Source organism: Belonocnema kinseyi, chromosome 7 (genome assembly GCF_010883055.1).
Source record: "Belonocnema kinseyi isolate 2016_QV_RU_SX_M_011 chromosome 7, B_treatae_v1, whole genome shotgun sequence".
Classification (NCBI taxonomy): Eukaryota; Metazoa; Arthropoda; class Insecta; order Hymenoptera; family Cynipidae; genus Belonocnema; species Belonocnema kinseyi.
Window position 1 is genome coordinate 101,722,427 of NC_046663.1, and position 21,766 is coordinate 101,744,192.

General features: G+C 34.2%; 1 protein-coding gene across 2 annotated transcripts in view; it reads right to left on the bottom strand.

Moving 5' to 3' along the window:
• The window catches only part of LOC117176098 (protein dead ringer-like), a 171,512-nt gene that overhangs the window by 77,195 nt on the left and 72,551 nt on the right, over positions 1-21,766 (bottom strand). The window contains exons 2-3 of one of the 2 annotated variants that reach the window (XM_033366133.1): positions 11,038-11,247; positions 8,683-9,045 (exon numbers count right to left, since the gene is read on the bottom strand). In XM_033366133.1, the coding sequence (XP_033222024.1) occupies positions 8,683-9,045; positions 11,038-11,247 (573 nt within the window). Of the gene's footprint in view, positions 1-8,673; positions 9,046-11,037; positions 11,248-21,766 lie in introns of both variants that reach the window. The other variant, XM_033366132.1, reaches the window with a different exon arrangement.

Consider the following 21,766-nt stretch of genomic DNA (forward strand, 5'->3'; position numbering starts at 1 on the left):
GGTAATCCTGGTCTATAAGTTTGTGGATTAACTACTGTTGGGTAGGCGAACATATTCCCAGAATTTAGAGACAATCGAAAAACATGACTTTTTGAGTTGGGCAGTTGAGGAATAATGCCCCATATGAAGACACGAGAATGACAATATGCCTGTTGGGTAGCTATGACAGCGACACCAATTTGGAACTATCGGGAAGAAATTTGAATTTGAATTCAATTTTAACAAGAAATCTTATAGTAAATAACTAATTTCAGACCCCAGTATAATATTTCTGATTGGAATGAATTGATATTTACCGCTCTTTTTCATTAACATTCCTCTAATAACTTTTAGATACACAATAATGCGCGTGTCAGATGGCGCTGCTATCAAGTTGAAAGAGATACCTTACATGCGTATTTGGAGTAAATTTTCCATCATATTATGGTCATATATCAAAATAATTTTGTTTATGTTATTAAATTATATTTAATTGATTACTTTCGCGATGGGACGTGTAGTTTTTTATTTTATCGTCAAAAATAACACTAAAATTAAAAATGTTTAAACCTTTCGGATAATTAATCTCAGGTGAATCACACTTTTTCATGATAATATAGCGTGCCTTTATCATTTTTTTGAACATCTTAATAACCGCCATGATGCGAGTTCGCGTTTTTTCAAATTATGAATTTTTAGACTAATTTCAAATTCGTAGACCTCAAAAATCTGTTGAAATTGATCTGTATTCTGAACGTATCATTTTTCATGACAATATAGTGTCTTCTTAATTTTTTAAATATTTCTACTTTCGCAATCTTGGGTCCGCAATTTTGAATTATAGAATGTTGACCTTAGGCATTTGTACACAGCCCGTTGCAAAAGGATTAAGAACGTTCATATTGTACACTCATCCTCAAAAGTATTTAATTCTGTAATAAACTATAAAATAAAAAACAATAGGTTGACTGATTTGCAATCAAACTTACAACAAACTGAATCTTAACTTTGGAAAAATGTTTATTTGCCAAAAGTTATTTAATATTTCATGTTTTTCAGCTCGTTGTTATCCTTACAAAATACGGTACAACTCTATTGAATACCTTTTGATTAAGATGGTATTAGGCTTGGTTAACTTTAGATTGCAAAATTGGTTAGCACACTTTTCTTGAGTTAAATATTGCCAAAATTTACGTGTGAATCATTTTTAACTCTAGAATTTTGTAGCAGTATGTACAAAACAAACGGTCTTAATTCTATAAAGCATTATTTTACTGCTTATTCAGTATCTCCTTGTAGAACTGACACGAATCACTCATCTTGGGCTTACTTAACGCTAAATTCAGCTACCAGATGCGTCTTCCTTCGAATGGTCCTCGCAACATTGAAGAGCTCGTTACAAAGACCGGTGTCACCCACTCCTGGAAGCCGATAAATTTGAGCGACACTTGATTTATTTCGCAGTTGGCAGCTCAGTCGTTAGACGTTAGCTAATAAAGTCCAATAACAACTTCATTTTTGCTCTCCGGAATCCAAAAGATGTCTCCATCCAGGCTCGCTTCGAAATAATACGAATCTCTTCCACCATCGACTGAGAGATTTTGACCCCGGTTAGCATATCAAAGGCGCATTATATACGAGTTGTGTCCGCTATTATAATGAATATCTCGCTGAGCGTATTATAAAGCGTGCGCGTAAAAGCAAGCTTGGTATATTTCTGGTCACGTGTTTGACTACCGACCGATATAATACATTTGTAGTGTATCTATATCCTATGCACCTTTATAAATATTCACCTATATATGTGCAACTAACACAAGAAAAATTATCACTGACTCTAGACTGGTCCACGGGGCAACGAGACGCCTCGGATGTCATTTGAATTTCAATGAATGATGTGGGTGCAAGTGTCGCCCATATTCATTCACCGATATTTATTCACTCATTTGTGTACGTTACACTTACACATATGTCCTCATGACTCATAAACCGTGTAATATTCGTCCTCAACCACCTTTCCCCTTCCAGAATTTTTAACCTTATTCTTTTTCCAACCAAGTGACAATCACACACGAGGAATCGCGCGAATGAGACAAATGCTGGCAGGGCTGTATCTGCATTCACGCTCTCGTATTCCATAGCGAGCACAAAAGTCCCACCAACAATGGTGGATTATCTCCGATCATCCTTTGTAAAACGATTTTCCGTGACGTGAACCATACGTGGACGGTAATGTAGGTATCTATCACTCAAGATGTCCTCATCTATTTCAAGCTTCTATCTCTTGCTATTAACTCGCCGATTTTTCTTCAAGTTCAATGGAGCCCTTGACACTGAAAATGTCCTATTCAGAAGACAGGTCACGCATTCTTTTTCATATTAGAGATCAGAATTAGAGGTCAACGGTTAAACATTCTTCTCGAATTTCAATTGCTTTTCTACAGGATCTTATTCTTTGTAAAGCCTGGATAATACTATGAAATTCTAATTTTTGACTACTTTGAATTGTAGATTTATTTGAATCGTTTAGGAAAAGTTTCTTGTCTGATTTTATGAATCCAAACTACCATTTTCCAAAACATCGATTTCTTCATTTTGTAACCAAAACCAAGAAGTAAAACACGCTATTTACACTCGCAGCTTAATCCAAATGTGAATCTCTACTTCTGACTGCTTCCAACGAGCGCTAACAATACTTCTTGCCAAAGACAATACCCATTTTTAAGGAGTGTTCACTGGACAAGAGAGACAATAATTGTGGAGTAGTACACTTTGTTACAGTGGAGGAGCAAAGCAGCTCGTTAGAGTATGACATTTTTGTAATAATCATTACAGGAACAACTATTCTCGACCGGATGTGACGACTTATATGAGAGAGAAGAAAAAAGTCCCTTGCTGAGCTTTTACTTCCATCTAACCCACGGTTTATGACTCTATAGTAAACTTATCGCGTGAATCGCAAAGGAGAACTAATTTTCAGGTACACGCCATGCTAGCTATGAGCTGTAATGTCTTCTACCCTTTCGCTCATTTCTCCCTTTTTGACATCCTTCCATTTGTACATATGTATATTCATGACCCACCCCTTCAAAAAATTTTGGGTTCTTCTATTTACGCTTCAAAGTACAGACTAATACTATTTACAAAACGTATAACGATAAAATGTATAGACCTCGGATCGATTAGCAGGTTTAAAAAAAGTTCCATTTACCAAAAAAGTTGAAATACTAATAAGAATTCTTTAGAAGTACACACTATGAAGTACAAGGTTCGAATTAGGAAGTAAAATTTGTAATATTTTTTGTTTGTTAGCGAAGAAAAGTTAATCAAACGTTAGGCATGCAGCAAAGTACATACAATAGTAAACAATATTCAGAAAGTTAAATTTTATTCCTTCAAACAAAAAATCCTAAAAATTTTCAAAATGTATTTGCTCACACGAAATCAACTTTGAAGATAAGTCATAGAATAACAAATTGAAGTTGTACGGAATACACAAAATGGGGTATAAAATTATTGTAAAGAAATTCCATAAAATTATCTTGTTAGATTTTGTTAATAATATAAACATAAATTATAAGATGTTTTTCAATTTAGTTACCATTTGATGAAATTTGTTATGAAACTTATTTATTTAAAAGTAGTATTACTCAACCATATTGAAATAATTTATTTTTTATGCTGAAATATTTTATTTGGAAGCTGTTGGACTTAAAAATATTCAACTATTAAGGCTTGCCATTACACAACTGTTGAGACTAAATTAACGGTTTAAAATGAGAATTCTACCATTTTTTAAGTTCTAAATTCCGACACATACAATTTTCAAAGTTTAAATCTTCACACAAATTGAAACTAGTGAACTGTATAGTGAAGAAAATAGTAAAAAGTCAATCAGTCGCATGTTTCTTTTAAGGTCGAAAAAACTCGTAGAATCCGAGGCCTGGAATTCTTAAGAAGAAAAATATCAGATGCAGTAATCGTTCAGAGATGTTCTTATTCGTGTTTTTTATCCTCCGCGATTAAATTCTGATCGTAACTCACTCTATATCAACGGATCCTGGAGCAGGAATATGATGGAGGTAAATCCTGGGCGAATGCAAAAAGGGTAATAATTCCTCCGTAGCAAAGTCTTATTTCCTTTTATTTTCTGGATAATATTGCACTGATTTCTTCGACTAGTTGGAAACAAGCTCGTGCCTCATAACAAAAGGAGCGAGGATAAACCCGTACGAGCTTTTTATTGCCGGGTGCTTGCCGATTGCTTGGAACTTAACAGCAAGGGAAAATGGTATCGAAGCAAGCAAGGCAATTCTAAAGGCACGAGCTGCCTAGGAAGGGTTGCCAGTATAACACCAACGAAAGACGAGCTTGTAATGGTTTCTAACGAGCAGGCAGGAGACGTAGATAGCTAGATAATTACTAATGGCTACATTTACGGCCTTATCCAATTATTGGGCAAACATCAGAAATCCACCAGTCTCGCAGTACGCACCTGTTGTCTTGCGAAACTTACCAATAGAATTAAAGTGAGAAAAGAATTTTGTGAGAAAAGAAAACTGGTCGCGGTTCTGAGATCTTCCGTGGTATAAGTCTCACTGATTCAATTAACTTCATCGCAGCTGCAACTCTATATTTATAATTTTATAGCAATCGTTTTGAGTCATAAAAGGCAGAATGCATAATCATCCGGGTGGAGAATCATTTCCCTAGTTTTTCACTTTTGACTTTTAATTCAAAGGTATCCTTCTTTGTAATTATCTGTAATTTAAAGGAAAAGAAATCCTCCTACTAGAGATAAAAACTCATCAGACAGAGCAACTAATTTCTCGACCGTTCCATTCAAAAGCTTTCCAAGCAATTAAACATTTCATGTTCGCAGCTTTTCATGGAGCTTTAAATTTAAAAACATATTTTCAAATCAATAGCATTGACCATCTTTTTAACTTTTGACACTTTAAGGTAGTACTGACCCGACAGTCCCCTTGAAAAGTTAATACTTCCTATAGATTCCTATATATATATATATATATATATATATATATATATTGAGTGAATTCACATATACATTATTTTCATTGATGCACTTTTGCGGGCAACCGTATCTTCTTCTCGATCGTAACGAGTGGTGCGCTTTATTGCTGACTGCATTACAAATAAGGACGTCCAGAATAAGACTCACGCATTCATTTATTTCTTTTGCCGACGTTATCTTTCTGTTACACCTTACGAATGAAATGAAAATTAATTTTTAGTGCTGATAAACTTCCCATCGGTGTAAATGATCAACCCAAAGCGATTAATGTTCAAAAAACACAAAAAGTAAGTCGTTGAAAAACTAGGCTGAGGTTAATTAATAATTGCCTTTTATTTCTGAATCGAATTTTGCGCACTACAAAAAGGCTTTTAACTTTCAATTTCTCCAGGAAGAAAAACGATCCTACTGCCCAGATTATATCACAAATTGTGCGTTTCCCTATTTTCGAAATGAGTACGATAGTTATCATCCATTCCTTAAGACAATATAAACAATCTGCTGCCATTATGATTGAGCAAGTATATCTGGCTTCCAAAGCGTTTCGCCATATCGACGTCGAATCCACGGTGAAAAGAACAATGGCGTATATCTGGTAATCTTTACAGCTTGGCGAAGAAAAAAGTCATCCCGCTAAAATTACAAAGAACCACCCACCCACGTGAGAACCCATCCAACCACAAACAAACCAACACCCCACCACATCCTTCCACAAATCCACACCAACCTCGATGCTGTATAACTGACTCGTATTCCGGCTTTTAGGTTCACCACCGAGCATTTGCATAATGATAATGCATTTGCATAATCACAATGATAACCCGACGGTGATCCGACTACTCACACTGAAAGCCGGTAGTGTGGATCAGCAAGGGTTTATAGGCTCGCATATACACATCGTGTAGGTCCATAAACCCTGACTTACACGCTCGCAAAAGTGTAACTCGTTCGAACCAACATTGTAGAGGGTTCTGGAAAAACTACTGACCAACATAAATCCAAGCAATGTCTTAAAAACTGAGCAATTCTTGCAATTTAAACAATCAACGAACGTAGATAACGAGATACAAGTGTAGTGATGATGATTGAAAAGGAATGAAAGCTTCGCAAATGGACCTCTGTCACCAAGTGACTTTTTCTCAAAGATGAAAGGTGTCAATTTCTTTCCTGCATCCTCTATCTATAAGCAAACCCCTCTTGAGGAAGCTCGTATACATATACAGCGAATATATCGAGCCCGGTGTAAAAGGTCGCCGTACACACGTATGGGAACGAAATAGCCGGCAATTTGCAGGTTTACGAGTTATTTCACAATGGCTGCAAAGTATAGTTCTACAGTATTACTGCCATGGTAGCCGGGCCCAGCACGAAGAGGGCAGCTCGCTTGCTTGTATGGGTACATTACTTTGTTGGTACAGTGAAGAGATACGCCAAGCTGGCTTGGTTTTGCTCGAAACACTTTTATATTCGGGGATGTCTGCCTTCTGGTCAGCCCAAGGCAGTCCCGGGACCCCAGTACCCTATTTCAAGACAATAACCAACTGACTATAAACCTGTCGGAGGTACTTTTATCTTCGACTTACCATAGTCTCAGCGTCTAGACTGCTGCGATTTGAATCTCGGGCATGCTAATTCGTGAATGCCAATCGAAATGATTCATCCGGAACCATGCTGAAACTCAAACTTGCATTTTATAGATTTGAGTATACTTCGATCTCGACGAGCCCTTCAACTTCCACGACAAAACAAATTAAATGTGTACCTCGCTTCTCAAGGAAGGAAGACTACAAGTCTAGGATACCGTTGTTAAAACTGTTAATTCTAGAGTAGTTACGTTCAATTTGTTCTCGAAAAAATCTTAAGTAGCCAATTTACTTAAAACTTTCAGTTTTCCGTAAGAACTACATAAAACAGTTTCCACTTTATTCTCAGAGTCCATCATTATGAGGATCATTTTGAAAACTAAAACGACACTGATCTTTGTTTGGAGAGTTACTTTGGATCCTAATGATCCTTATTTGGAACGCTAATCGAGCAAGATTATTTATTACCGACTACGTTAAATCCTCGATCGTGCGAACGAGGTTAAGATACAGGGAGATCAGAAAAAATACAAATAAAGAGGGGTTTAAGGGAGCAATGGAAACTATACCACCAAGGAGAAAGATTAAAGACCCTGCAAATACGCCCCCACAGAATGATGGATGCGATCCGAGACGCGAGTACCTTGCTCTTGAGTAGGTGGAGCTTTCCATTTTCATTCCTCTCCTTGTTTCTCTCATTTTAACGTTACCATCTTTTGCATACCAGGAGTACACGCGTCAAACGACCATCTTCCAGATCGACGCATATGGAGCGTTTGTTCTGAAGACCATAATCGATTATGGTCTCAACAGAAAAAACTTTCCTGCGAAATTGGTTTGTAGACTCCCGGTGAAACCAAACTGCCCATTTCGTTTGCAACCTTTAAAACTACGAAGTTGACCTTTCGTGGATACTTAAATTCCCTCAAAGCAGATAGATTAATTACAATGTATATCATCTATAGACAATTTAAGAAACAAACAATTCTAAAGGGAACAGTTATTGATCTATTATTCTTACTAGTCAAAATAGTTGATACCTCATTAATTGATTAATTACAGTGTACAACATCTACAAACAAGAGTTAAAGAAAGGAGCAAACTTCAAAGGGAGAAATTATTGCACTAAAGACTCCTATTCCAAATAGCCCAAACCGATGATTTGAATAAACCAATTACAATGCACATCATCAGCACACAAGCCTTTGAGAAAGGAACAGTTCCACGTGAAGCATGAATTGCACTTATGCTCCTGTTCTAACTAGGAAAAGATAGTTTATTATAATAGATCAATTACAATGTACATCACCCTACAAACAGTTTAAGAACAAAACAATTCCGTGTGGAGCAATTTATCTTCGGTGGTAAATTTTTATCTTGAGCCACGGCGAGAGATTCAGGTCGTTCATTAATGATGCCTAACCTTCGGTGTGCGACACAAAGCTTGAGGCTTTAATGTCGGTGTGGCGGTACGCGCAAACAATCTAAATGGTAATCCAACACCACACCCTCTTTGCAAAAACCAAAAACGTCCGACGGTCAGTTCATCGGACCAGTGGCCGAATACGCAACGCGCATGTGCGAACTACTGATGGCAAAAAGCGTTAACAAGGCTGCGATGGCTGCCGCGTATCCGAATGGCTGATTCTATATGACTGCCACCCTATCTCTCTTCTTTCGCATCACCCTCAGTTCACCATCCGACATTAAGAAGGTCGGCCCGTGCGCGGTAATTATCTCGCGTCGGTGTAAAAATAATAATTAGCTTCGCAGTCGTTGCATTAATTAAACCCCGACACATTTGGTCCTAATTATAAAGCTTTTATAGCATCGGTCACGAGGGCCACAAACTGACGCCCTCGACACGATCTTCGTTCTAACAATCCTAGGATTCGTTTTTAGATTGAATTCCAAACATTGATGAGCATAGGCTAGATAAAAAGAAATGATCAAAAGCTGATCAGTTACCAAGTTGAGATGATAAGAAGGAATGTCAAAGCATATTGAGTTGAGTATTAAAAGATAAAGGAATTTCAGCCGTGGGCATTTGGTAAAGGTGTAGAGTAAGTTACTTGCCTGACGCACCTGTTTGAACTGCTCCTCGAAGCTCCAGCTGGTTTGTTGTTGATGTGAGTTTCCTTGCGCATTACTTTGCGAATGGTTGCTACTCTCTCGTTCACGAGTCTCGATGCCGTTTCTGGCGCTACCCTGTGACGATTCGCTGGAGTGTGAACTGGCAGATGACGTCATAGCATTGCCGATACCACCACCACCCCCGTCACCGGTTCCTCCACCGCCAGGTTGAGAATGACTATTTTGACTATGATGATGTGGAGGTAAAAATGCTGACGGTGGCGGAAACGAGAATGGAAGACCAAAGTTACCGCTTCCGATAGCTGCTTGTAATGCCTCCAAGCCGTTTTTGTTATTCAGTGCCTCCAAGTCACTCTGAAAAAAAAATAATAATTTAATCGTTTTTGGATTTACAAAAGTGATTAGAGTATAAGTCATTACAATGAATGAAAATATTCAAGTAAAGTTTCTAAAGTTGAAACATTAATCAAATGCCTAAATGAAAAACCGAGCTCAGTCTCCAGTATAAATTTTCGCAGTAAGAAGAAGGAAGTAAATTAACGCCTCCCTGGGTAAAACAATCGTACCTGACACAGCAGCATTTAAATCTCACAGCAATGTCTGTTGACCCCGAAAACTGTCGACCTACGGTTGCAACTCTTTCTCTTTAATAGTCGTCGTTAAAAATACTCTTTACGTTCCTCTAGTTAACCCTAAATGTTCAACGAGTCAAAATAATCATCGCTAAAATTTCTCACAGGATCGTACAAGGTGAAACAAGCATATAAGCGTCATTGTAACATTACAGGCTCGATGACAGACGACAAATTCTATCGATTAAGCTCTCTGTTTCTTAAGAAAATGATTTACTGCTGTCGCGCACAGGTGTGCGAGTTTCTTCGCAGTTTATGTTGGAACTCGAGGCTAGATTTAGGGGCTTTGTTACGATGCGAGAAACGGGGAGAAAGCCCCTTAAAAATATCTATTGCTCAGTTCAGCGAGTTTACGAGGACTCAAATCTATCAGTTCGTTAGTTATTTTAAGTGAATGGAAATTCAGAAGTGAAATTGTTGTAATTTCTGTTGAACGTGAGTTTTGAAAGTTGTAAGTTGTGAGAACTGACAAATATACTATTAAATTCTATTCTTTGAAAATATAAGTTAAAAAATTGATCAGTTACATGAACTCAAGATTATGTCTAAAATATGGCAAAAAATGTACCGTTTTTTTAGATTTACAATAACTTTTTCCTGGTTCTTATTACTGAACAAATTCGTGCTTGATGAGCTAAAACATTTATTTGAAGTATTCAAATTTCAAAACTAAACTGTAAAGTAAATAATTCAAAGTAAAATTGGAAGTCTTTCTAATTTTAATAAATTTCACTATTAAGGTAATTCGAATTCGGAGCCTTAGAAGTTAAAAATTGAATAATTTAATTTAAATTTATAACTGAACGAAGCTTTCAATATTGTAAATCTAAAAAATTGAGCAATTTTAAATTGGAACTTAGTTGTCATTAGAATTGAAAACTTTCAGGAATATGCATCAAAAACAGAACAATATTAAATTTCTAATATTCTGGGTTAAATAATTAAACATTTAAATACTTTAAAACCAAAATTTTCAAATTCAAAGTTTCAAAACCAAACTGTTTTAAATTTGAGGCTTTCAAAAATCTTTCTATGAAGAATGACAAATCCAAAAGTGTTTCATTATAAATCACAGATATTCGAATCGAACATTTTAAACTCAATTAACTTCAGAATAAGCGAAAATGTTACCTTTTAATTGTAAAAACTTGAAAAATGATTATTTAATGTATAAATAGCAAGTGGTAGTTTGGACAAATCTACTATACTAAAAATTTATAAGAGTTTTGTTAATCAAAAATTAATTCATTGTTATTTTCTTCATTTAAAATTGAACCACTTTATTTTTAAGGTTTACAATTGCAATGTTCTAATTATGCATAAGTATATCCAAATTGTTAAGTTGTCAAAACCCAACCTCCTTCTTTAAAAGTAAACAATTTTAGGACCTGGTTTTCCGAACTGCATTATTTAAAATTTTTAGCTGTTGCAAACTGAACAGTTAAAACTCAGTCATTGCCATTAGAAACTTAAAAAAATTTCACAGAGAACGCATTTGACATTTCATAATTCCAAGACATCGAATGACAATTAAAGAATAGGATTTTCCATTGACTTTTACCACACAGAACATAATAATAATTTTAAACAAATTAAAAAATTCAGAGATTTTAGTTAGAAAATAGTAGTTGCAGTTGAAATGTTCATTTTTTCACAAAATGAAATTCAAGTTATTTGCATAAAAAATTTCGAATAAAATAAAACAACTATTTACCTCCATTTTTAACTTTGCGAGAAAGCTGGGATGGTGTGAACTCATGAGGTTGTTTAAATGCGATATTGGAGTCGGTGTGCTAATTGGGACGGAATTATTTTCCGGTGATGTGTGATTGTTTCCTTGAAGGGGCTGTTGTGGAAGTTCCTCTCCACTTTCTTCATCTTGTAGATCAGGGTCTGACAAATCCGGGTCTTCTTCTTGGTGCGACTGAATAATGAAAAATAAAATTTATATTATATATTTCGGCAGAAGCTTCGTTAAAAAGATAAAAATTTGACAGAGAAAAAAACATATTTTACAGGAAAAAAACTTAGCAATATAATCAATGATATATCTTTGAAAGAAGCGAGTAAGAAAAAAAACGATAAAGATGCACCAGACACTTTTTGACGATTAAGCTAGGTAACAAGTCGACGGACAGGTGGACGGCCATTTTAGAAAATTTATAGGTCGCTCGATAGGCGATATCAACGCTGAAGTATAATTGTGTGGAAGGAGGGTACATTAAGGCAGGAGAACACACAGGCATTAAACATTAATTAGGAAAATGGCGACTGGCTTATAATTTGAGATAGCCGTTATCAAAATGCATTATTATTATTATTATTATTATTATTATTATTATTATTATTATTATTATTATTATTATGCTACGGATGTCATAAGTATTTTATTGCAGCACATCGTTCTGTACGTATGGACATAAAACGACAGAGTAACTTTGTTTAGCGGAAATAAGTTATTCGCCGTGTAAATTTCATAACGCAATATATTATTAACAAGGTATCTCGTAATTATGTTGTTTTTCCAAATAGACTAACAAAGAGAAACAGTTCACCTTGTAATCGATGAAGTTTTCATTTCTCGTGTTACAGTCACAAATTAACCTCCCGTAAAAATTTCGCGATAACGGTTGTTACTGTATTTTTATTTAATAACCGTATCAATATTCCAGATTACAATTATTTAGACCCATGCTCTTACATTCCAGTTGTATTTAGTTTTGTCTCTTGTCGGGAACCATAAGGGGCTATCCCACCAAATTCTCAAAATTCACTTTTTTGCCTTTTTGTATTATCGCATCTATCCTACGTGTCCTGCTTTTTCAGAAAGTGAAATAATTCAAGTTTAATATTTTTAATAAAATAACAAAGTCCCTCAACGGACTGTCTCAAGATGTACTACGATACTAGAAACACATTTTTGTACTTATTTTCAATTGAAAACTACATACAAGAACAAGCTGTTTGTCAACAAGTAACGTGCGTAAGTACTCCTTGTTTTTTTTTCGTTTGCACATAAATAATTATTTAAAATATCTACGAATTGCACTAAGGGTATCATTACAGAGAGTTTTCGAAGCAGTTTAAAAAAATCATTTCCCAAAGTCAGGTTTTCGCATAGAAAAATGAGAAAAAGTTTCAATCGTATGTTAAGTGCAGCGTGAATGTAGGCGTGACTTGAGCGTTAGCATTTATGTTCGCCGAATACCTTTGGGATAGCCCCCGGGAAACTTTGAGAACCCACAGTTGGAGAAATATTACAAATATTGCTCTGAAACCTTGATATGTTGTGGATTATACTATTTTCTTTCAGTACTGTTAACGCTAGCAAAATATTACATGAAAATAACTAACGATACAGTTTTTCCGTTCTCTTGAAAAATTGTCCGAATAAGGGTTGGCGCCTTATGCTTTCCGAACAGCCAACTTTCTCTGGATTTAGAAGTGATAGTTAAAATATGAATGCAGAGTTTGAAGTTGTAAAACTGAAAGTTGTATTCTCACGGTCGCACAATAATTGAGCTATCTAAGGTTGGTCGATATGGAAGTTCCTGTGTTATAGTGCAGAAATTACATCGTGAGACTGTTCGCTCAAAGCCCGATAAGACGGTTAATGTGTCCTGTCATCAACGGCCATTTTCCTCTTTTAAAATCCTGCCTTTTATGCTTCGCCCGCATATTTATCATCATTTATCGCCCATTAATACCAGTAATCAAGCATTTCCGCTCAACCCCTTCGACTATGCTTCCTTATATTGAAGACTATATAAATATATAAATTATATAATAATTTTTAAACTATTTTTAATTTTCAGCCATAAAGTTTCATTATGACCTAAGTAAGTCCTTAGACATTTTCGTTCCAGACAGTTTTAATTTACATTAATAAAATAATAATTTTGTTCTACATTTTCTACAAGCTCTTTATATAAATGCAGCTTTTAAAGATAAGCTCTAAAAGTAAAAAATAAGCGACATAATCAGCTACCGAACTTCAAGCTCGACGTAATCGTTTCAAATAACGTGTGAAATTCATTTACAGCATGATGGATTCCAAGAGGTTTAAGGAACAAGCGATTGCAACCGAATGATAAAGTAGGAGACGTGGGAAAAAAATGAATACTTCTAAATTTAACCGATTCTTGAGGGTGGTCCGCGCTCGAAACCACTTCTATCATTTGTTAAGCTTAACCAAATCAAAGTCACGTTTCCGTTTGCTTTCCACAGTATTAGCCTATAGCATAATAAAAACGCGTGCGTTTAGTTTAATATATCAAAGAATATTTCAAGACTTAAAAACTGAAGAAATCTAAATTTCACGTTTCTATTGTATATTGTGGAAAATTACAATTTTAAAGTACCCAAATTCGCAATGTTTAAATTTTTAACATTTTCATTTTGGAATAGTTGTGACGTAATTTTTATATTTTTTCGCATTTTAAATATTTCATTTCGAAAATTTCTAAATCCTATAGATATTACAAATATCCGATTTCTAAAAAAATTTTAAACTTTACAGAATGTAAGTTTAAAGTTCGAAACTAATTTAAAATTGTGAATATTTGTATAGTTCCAAATTAAAATTGTACTGTCTTGAATGCTTAAATTTCAAATAATTTTCAAAATTCCTGAAAACAAAACGAAGAAACCAAGGAACAAATTTGGACAACCACCATAAAACGCTTATATTGCAATTAAAAAAAAATTTCTAAAAATGAAAAGAAAACAATTACATTTTTGGAAAAAAAGCGGGAAAAATGAGATGGTGACCAACCAAATCCCCTTCCCTCTTTTATTTATTTAGTCTTTTTTATTTTCTTATTATCAAATCACAATGAAAAAACATTAGTAAACAATATTCACCAACGTTTCGGCACTCATACAGCACCCTTAGCAATGCGAGAAAAATTCGAGCATGCCGAACAGCAAAGAAACCATGATGCTCTCTCCCTGACACCTAAGAATCAAGTGAGTCAGGGAGAGAGCATCGTGGTTTCGTTGCTGTTCCTGCCTGATCGAAATTTTCATGCGTTGATAAGGGTGCTGTATAAGTGCCGAAACGTTGGTGGTTATTTTTTCAATATTTTTTATTGCGATTTTATAATAATAAAAAGAAAAAAAGACGGAAGAAATAAAGAAGAGAAGGAATAGAATTTGGTTGGTTGCCTTCTCATTTTTCTTTCTTACTTTTTATTTTTGTCAAAAAAATAGAATTTTTTACTTTTCTTTTTTACAAAAATTTTAATCTTTTCCAAATTTCAATAGGAAAATTGTATGGTGATTGTCCAAATTTGGTCTCTGGATTCTAGATTTGTTTTCAAGAATTATGCACTTTAACATGATTATTGGACGTTAAATAGGCTTTTAAATTTGATTATAATCTCATTTAAATCTCTTATATTTGAAATTTCAAATAATTAAAATTCCCAGTTCCAATTTCCGTTGTTCAAACTAAAAAGTTATATAAGTGCTCTCTGAGTTGAACGGAGATATTCAGGAAAAACCATTTGCGCTAAGAACTTTAATATAGAAATACATTTTCATTAATACAAGTACCCCTTTTTGGCAAAACGCATGTGCTTTTTCTAATTAAGCACGCAAAAAATGGACTATTTAAACAATTTCTCTTAAAAAATGTACTTGCGGATTTTCCTTGAATCAAATCCCAGCTAAGAAGTACGTAAAGTCTCTTGCGGAATGTTTCCCTGTAAAGTTATCGATCGTTTGGTCCTCGATACAACAAGAGAAATCCGCAAACGCCATGCATGGCATGCCGTGCTCGGCCACTTGTGCCTGACAAAAGATTCGCAAAGTACTTTACTTATATTCTTCTCTTGTATTTCATGTAGCATTTGATCAATTTGCTTAATATTCAAAATTTTTAATATTTATTTTTCATTATAAATAAATAAAAATTATAATTTCAGCCATGATAGCAAGACGCAGCTTACTCTAACTATTCCACTGATATAAAAAACCCAATTGTTGAAAAAATTTCGCTTAACTATGTTTTTCCGTTGTAGGGCAGATTTAATGTTCGTCATTTTTCAATTTTATAACTGCAAATGGTAATGTTTAATGGATTTTGATTGCCCATTGTCTATTTTGAAAGACTATCGTTCGAAATTGTACAATTTTAGGTGATCAAAATCATACATCAGATATTCCATATTGAAGTTGGAAAGAAAAACGAAATAAAACAATGTGAACTTTTTTAAACTCTTGAAATTTTGCTTCTTCGTTACGACAAAATGTTGGCTACGCCACTGTCTAGAAATGCGCGATTTCTTTTTTTCGTTGAAGATCGGACCACTCCCTCTTGTTTGCACAGTGCGGCAATTTAACCTGTGTTTCTAATGATAGGTCATGGAGGAAGATGACAAATTTATGTCCTTTGTTAGTTCATTTTATACAAATTATACCTTTATCTCATTGATAAATTATACAATGAAAATTAGGTACTTATATGAACAAGGCAAATAATTGGCGATGCAAAACAGTTGCAAATAATTAGGGAGATGAAAACCATAGTGATTCTCATACACCCTGTTTTTAGTTTTCTTGTTTCGAAGATTATTTGCTTGAGTAAAAATGGCCGAAATTGACACATCTGCTTTTTATATTTAAATGTTCTAAAGGCAAATAGAAGGCATTTTCTCAAAAGGGGTGTTCAAATGTCGATTATGATTTTCTCGAGCTTTCAGGGAGGTTCGAACCGCGCCCACTTGTTTGCGCAGGGTGACACTCTTACCTGTTCGTGCCAACAATAATACAGGGCGTACCGACGACCCCATGTTTTTCCCTATTGATTTAATCAGCACATATCCTCAACCAATATTCATCGAGATAGACACCAGTGACTCGACGTTAGTTTTCTATTATTTATCATCCGTAAAATGATCACGTCGTATCGAAGCTTTATAAATACAGAAATATATTGTAAAGGACTCTTCCCTTTTTTATCTGAATAAAGAAAGGGAGGTCTATCCACCTGTCATGTCTGTATGCATTTTCCTCTCCTTCCATTTCCCTGTCTCCAACTCAATTCAGACACCTACATTCATCTGACGACACCCTTATTCAGAACAATAGTTAGTCCGGATGTTGCCACCCGTCATTTACTCATAATTATTGAAATGAAGGAAGACGCCAGGATTCACTTTCAGAGATCCTCCGATTTGCTGGGTGTAGCCTATAGTCTAGTCTAAAAAACCTTTGGGTTTTTTATGTTTAAACGTGCCACCGTCCCCCGTAGGTCGAACATGTGAGAGTGGAATATATACCAGTGTTGAATAATTGGTGGGAGGTGTCACATCTTTTTCCAGATATTATTAAAACGTAGTAATAAATAATATGTAAAGCTATGAAGGATTTGAACTAGTCTATAGCGCTAAAAGAAAAACTTTAGAAAATTGATCTTTCAAGAATTAAACTTAATATTCTATTATTATGATGAGTAGTAAATTCTGCTAAAAGCTTTATGGCAATGTTTAGAAAATATTTGTTTTCCTTTCACATTTCTATTAAATTAAGCATGGATTGCTTACGAATAAAAATTGTCTCAACATTGACACGACTTTTTTAAACAAAATTTCCTACTTGAAATCATTCCATATTATGTTTAATTCAGATTTTTTAACAATTTTTTAAAACAGTTTTCAATTTTAAGAGGATACTTAAAACGATTTTAAAACATCACATGAGATTTACAAAATGGCCAGAAACAAATCTTAAAGATTTGAAGACAATTTTAGGACTAATTTAAGTTAGTTTAAAAGATATTTCCGAATTTTTTAATCTTAAAATAGATAAAAAACATTTGATTACTTTTAAAGATTTCTGAAAATTTATTAAATATTTAAATTTTTTCCAAGGTTTGAACGGTCCTAACAATCTTCTAAACTGGTTTCAATTTTTCCTAGAATTATGTCATCTCTTCCCAAATAAACAAATTTATTTTAAAGTATCTAAATTCTTTTTTTACATATCTGAAATATTCCGAAATGTTCTCGGCAAATGAAAAAACGCAATCTTATGGATTACTGCAGCTACAAGCAGCTACAATTAGAAAAAAATGCGGTGAAGTTTGCATTTATAATTATGTGCACAATGCTTTCCAATATACTGAACGAAGTAAATGTTTCATCTAAATTACTTCAAGTAGGAAATATTGATTTAAGTCGTGAACTTAAAATCTCAAACACTGCAAGGAAACATTTAAAAAAGTACAGACTTGAGTATGAAAATTGTAAGGAAGAAGATACACAAATATCTCAAAAATGGGGTATTGAACCAGACTTTGTAGAAAAACGGAAACCAAAGCATAAAAAGCATTTTGATATTAGTGAAGAATTTAAGGTGTCTAAGGTCTAATTAGAGATTGTGAATACATATAGTTTACAGATAAGTTACAGATTCGATATCATGAGGATTTCACAAAAGAATTTCCCTTGCAAGTCATCAACTTCACCCCATTTTTATATAATAACGGGTTCAATGAGACGTCAACAGTAAAATATGTTTTCCGCACTTTGCTCATTAAATACAGCTTCATGGAAAGCTATTTTTCAGAAGTAATCCCTTAAGAATTTATCTAACTCAGTATGTTACAGTGTAGCAACTTGCGAAAGGACTTTCAGCAAATTAAACATGATAAAATCCTATTCATGGAATAGAATGCATCAAATTCGATTCTTAAATCTATCTCTACTGACAATCGAACTTGATGATGCAAAATAATTGTACATCGAAATTGTTGTTAATAAGTTTGTCAAAATGAAAGCAAGATGAATTGCAATATAGCAACATGCAGATCATTTTTTTAACGGTTCAATACTAATTTTTAAGACAGAATTATGTATAACTTATGACATAAATTGTATAAAAAAATATAATTTTTAATACATTATAAAAACGGCCTCCTGAACATTTCTGCGGTGGGGCCTACACGAATGTAGTTCCGCCACTGATTGAAAGCCATGCATTTTTAATTATACCATTTTCATATTGTGTAGTTCTAAGCACTTCAAATGAAATAATTTGAAATTGTTCGGTTTTAGTTAAATTAAACAAATTTCAGTTTGAAATGTTTAATTCTGAAATTTTTGTTTCACTTCAAAAATGAAAAAAAAAATATATTTCTGTCCAGCATGGAATTACAATTATTATTATAATAAGTGACGGATAAACTCTTAATTGTCTAGAATAAAGATAAATGAATTTCATCTTTTTCCAACTTGACAATCACTTTTTACATAGATTTCAACATGATTCTCGCCTTAAGTGGCTCACTACGGATGTCTTTACCCTAAGACCTATGCAACACTTTTAACTATTTATTACACCCAAGTACCCAACACTGAACAACAATGCACTATGTGACTATGTTAACACGTTTCTTGCGAGTTACCCAGCGATTGTTAAAATCGGTAGCAGCCTGAAGACAGGTTCTCATGAAGATGTTTGACCGGGATTTTATACACAAAAGAGACACGACAATAGCTAAAGTTACTGGAGTCTAACGTTTACCACCACAGCTTGTCCTAGGCTCTGAAGGAGATATACACGTAGAAGATTTATAACCGACTCTATTCGATTGTTTTTATAGTTTATGGTTTATAGTTTTCTCGGCATAGTGGTGCCCACGACTCATAGTAAAGCGACCAACATATAACAAACTGCAGATATACCTCTGCTATCCACATCACCATATGTACGAGTATAAGCTCTCTTCTGCCTCTAAATCATCGTTCTAAGCGCTCCAGGCTCAATGCAGCGTCTCTAAATCTTCTAATTATCATGAGGAGGTCATATTACGATCAGACATCCTCCAAGTCCAATGGAGCCAACTTCGACCACGATATCGCCTAATCAGTATTTCTAGCGATAGAAGCGAAAAAAAGTTAACGATCCAAAACAAGGACACGATCGTGTAATCGTGTTCATGGAAGGTGTTTAGAAAGGCATTCATGTATCCATATTCTAGGTTTATGCCTACATTGTTGCAATCCCAGGCGTAATTCAACCATTGACATCGATATTAGAGTCGATAAGAAAAGGCAGACTGTGAAACTGACTGTAATCGCTGCTAAATTCAAGGAACATTTTCCCACGAGTATGAAATATTATTGATAAATTAAATTCGGTATTAGAAGAGGGATTCGAGAAATTGACTATAGAGTTGATTTCAAAGTTCTATGAGCAATTATGCATATTATATATATGTGTATAGCAATTATCATTTACAGAGTAACTTAAAGACCCTCTACAATATTAGTATGATATGCATGTTGCATAAGGCTTTCAATTATAGTGGAGACATGCTAGTGCATACATGAATTGGAGAAATTTTTAAATTGCTCAATGATAATTACCGAGTTTCTTGGAATGTTTTAAATTCAGTTTTAAGATCTAATTCTTTTATCATTTTCTAAGTTTTAATTTCCTGAGTTTCTAAGCTCTTTAGAAGAATTTAATGTCAAGAGTTCCAAGTCTTCATTAATCATTTAAAGGTAAAAGCAGGTGAAAATCGTGAAGAATGGGTACTTTTGAACACAATAGTTCCTACGCCCATGGTCCTCCAGCACGGGGTTTGCGGCTCGTGGGTGTCTGCATGACAAACTACCAGAGGCCCCATAGAGCACAGAAGGGGGTCCTAAAACGACAAGAACGCCATAATGCCAGACGTATTATACGGTTGATTAATTCAAATCGATGTATATTATCCCCCTTCTCACCGCATACAACCAAAGGAGCGCAAAATCCTTTTGTGTCCCTACAACGGATTTACAAAACTGATAAAGATGTATATCCAACATTGTATCGAATTCTGATTTAATATTAAAACTGACAATTTTAAAACATTTTTCATGTCTGATACTTAAAAAAAAAAACAATATTTGTATAAGGAGCCCACATATTTTGACATGACTTCAAAGATTAAACTTTAAAAGATTCTAATATTTGTCCTCCAAGTTTAATGTTCATATAGAATTGCTAATTTTAAAAGAGACTAAATTAGAAAAATTGAAGGATGAAATAGGAATCTGGATTTAAAAAAAGAGTAAAGAAAATACAAAGTTATCTTTTAAGCAACACCTTGATGTATTGTTAAACGGCGAACAAGCGAGCCGCCATTTAAGACCTGCTTATCGATTATGCGTTTACATGCACGTATTTATGCATCGATTGTCACGTATGCTAATACCTGTAATCCAAGGAAACCTCAAGCTTCGACTTTAAACTGACATTTATATTTCCCGATAATGTTGAAAGGGGAATAAAATGTGCAGTGTGTACTGATTTTGTTTAATAAGCACTCGTAATGTAATTTATTGTAAAAAATTATATTTAAAATCAATTTTTACTATGCACCTGCCGATGAAAGAATGCAAGAATACTTCCAACTTTAGGAAGTTAAATTTAAGGAAAACATTTTTATTTAATGGTAACAATTTAATAATCAAGTAGTTCGAATAAAATTATGTGAAAGTTCAGAACTAAACCGTTTTAAGTTTCAATGAAAAAGGCTAGTAAGGTAAGTACTATACGATAACATTTCATAAAACCGAAACACAAAAAATCCAATCTTACTAATTTCCTAATTAAAAAAAAAAAATAGTCTGAACCTCGGGTTCCGGATCATGCCAACCTCCAACCTCCAGCAAGTCACGTTGCGGTGAATCGCATTACGGCAAGTCATATTTACGGGATCTCTCATTCGTCAAAAATGTGTAGTCCGCAAGAAATTAGCAAAAAGTAATGGGGAACTTAAATTATTTCTGTGACTAACCAGTATGGTGCAGCCACCCCCACGAGATGTTGTACAGAGTTAGGGGTGTAAAATTCATTATTTTTCTGACTTACCCTATTTATATGAAGAAAAAAATATATTATGAATACGTTAAGTAAAGTTACGGATTCTTTTAAAACAAATAATGGGTCAAAACATATTTTCAACTATTATTATATACACAATTATCTTCCTAAGCATGAAGTTCACAAAAATGATAGTGTCTTAAATGCATCCTATAAAAAAAAGTTCAAACAAGTTTTGAACATTTCCTTGTACTCATATTTGTTGGAAACAAATCCGTTATTTTCTTATAACATTGTTGTATTGAAACTCATGATATATATTATTTTACATAACAATCAGTTTAAAAGTTCTTAAGAAAAATTTTTTTTTTAGATTTTTCACCTCCAGCCCCATAGATTTTTTTGCACATTTTCTGGAGGGGGCGGGAGTTTCTTTCTTAATTTTTTGCTCGAAAACGATCAAGTTTTTCAAATTATTGTTCTTATCACAAATTCCTGTACTCAATGAACATGAAGTAACACCAACATGAAAAATAGTTATGCTGACCAATAAAGAAGTAGCGTTATACTTTACATTCTTTGCAATCCCAAGTAGTTGGGACTGCTGCCTATTTTCCGCAGTGCAA